Source organism: Geospiza fortis, unplaced genomic scaffold (genome assembly GCF_000277835.1).
Source record: "Geospiza fortis unplaced genomic scaffold, GeoFor_1.0 scaffold1103, whole genome shotgun sequence".
Classification (NCBI taxonomy): Eukaryota; Metazoa; Chordata; class Aves; order Passeriformes; family Thraupidae; genus Geospiza; species Geospiza fortis.
In genome coordinates, this window is record NW_005054669.1 from 49,500 (window position 1) to 51,064 (window position 1,565).

Here is a 1,565-nt window from a genome sequence, read left to right on the forward strand (position 1 = left end):
CCAGGCCCCTGTGTGTCCCAGCCTGCCCATGCCACGCTGCCCACTGCCAGGGCTCAGGGTTCCAGTGGGATCAGGCAGGGCACAGGGTGGGCACTGCCAGGCTCAGGGTTCCAGCGGGATCAGGCAGGGCACAGGCTGGGCACTGCCAGGGCTCAGGGTTCCAGCGGGATCAGGCAGGGCACAGGGTGGGCACTGCCACAGGACTCAGTTCTTGCCTCACATCCGATTTGCCTTCCAGGACAGGTAGCAGTTCCAGACAATGGCAACACACTGGACAACAGCCAGCCTGGGGGCAGAGGGGACAGAGGGGACAGGGTCTGCAGCTGCCAGCTCAGGGGCAGGGCCTGGGCACCAGGGCCACAACCTTACCTGTGCTGCAGAGGCACAAAGTAGAAGTTTGCAATTTGCACGGGGGGCCAGATCTGGGCAGAGAAGGGGAGGAGAGGTGAGGAGCCCTGCCAGGGTCCCTGTCCCACACCCACCCCTGCCTGGCGCTCAGGGTGTCCCACAGAGCCCACGGCAGCCCCATGGAGGAGACGGGACAGGACAGGGACAGGGACAGAGATGTGCCAGCACTCACACAGTAATTGGTCACCAGGGCATCCATGTAGTCCTGGAAGAAAAAGGAGGTGTGAGCACTCAGAGCACCCATCCCTGCCACTGGTGCCCAGCTCCACTGCTGGGCACGGAGCCCCGGCAGCCCTGGCCATGCCTTCCCAAGCCATGAGGGTGGCACAGAGAGGGCGACCAGAACCATCCCACCGAGAGCCCTTTGTGCCACAGGCGGGGCACAAGGCTTGGTCCCCAGGGAGGGCTGTGAGCCCCTTCCCAGCTCAGTGCTGCCCAGGCCCCTCCTGGGCAGCAGAGATGGAGCAGGGCACTGAGCTGGCACTGCTCTGGGAGCCCAAGGTGCTGCGGTGTCCTGGTGCCACAGCCACGGCCGTGTCACAGCCCCGTCCCAGGGCAGCAGGACGAGTCCCCGGGCAGCCCGGCCGTGACTCAGCCGGGAGGGCAGGCTCCCGGTGGCGCTGGCCAGCAGCCCAGCCCGGGGTGATGGATGCTCTGCTGACGCTTCTCTGCGTGCGGAGAGGCGGATGCGCCCCAAGCCAGGGCTGAGGGCGCTGCCAGCGCTGCTCCAGGCCAGCCCAGCACCCCCGTCCAGGCCAGGGATCCCAGGGCACAGCCTGCACCCATCACCAACCACAGCAGGATCCCTGGGGAAGGCAAGGCAAGATCCATGGCACGAGCTGGTCAGGATGAGCAGGGGAAGATGGATGGAGTCCTCAGAGTGCTGCCCATGCCCACGATCTGCTCACGTGTGCCCTCAGGGTGCTCAGAGCACCGCATGCCCCGGCTGTGGCTTGCACAGAGCCTGAGGAAAGCAGAGGTGATGTGATCCTGCCCCGGGATCTCCTGCCTGCACTCTGGGGCAGGATGAGGGGCACGTGCTGGCAGTCCAGGTGTAGCGGGCTGGAGACTGGGTGCCCCCTTGCAGAGGAATGAACCCAGCGTGGTGGCACTCAGGCAGAGCTCCAGCCAGGCTGGGGCCGTTCACAGGCAGCACC

The 1,565-nt window shown here is 66.2% G+C and overlaps 1 protein-coding gene across 2 annotated transcripts in view; it reads right to left on the reverse strand.

Annotated features, from left to right (window-relative positions):
* Positions 1 to 7: 7 nt before the first annotated feature.
* The window catches only part of MPV17 (mitochondrial inner membrane protein MPV17), a 2,804-nt gene continuing 1,246 nt past the window's right edge, over positions 8 to 1,565 (reverse strand). Inside the window, exons 4-6 of one of the 2 annotated variants that reach the window (XM_031065031.1) lie at positions 581 to 613; positions 370 to 422; positions 8 to 286 (exon numbers count right to left, since the gene is read on the reverse strand). In XM_031065031.1, the coding sequence (XP_030920891.1) occupies positions 217 to 286; positions 370 to 422; positions 581 to 613 (156 nt within the window). In that variant the 3' untranslated portion in view covers positions 8 to 216. The remainder of the gene's footprint in view (positions 287 to 369; positions 423 to 580; positions 614 to 1,565) is intronic. The other variant, XM_031065030.1, reaches the window with a different exon arrangement.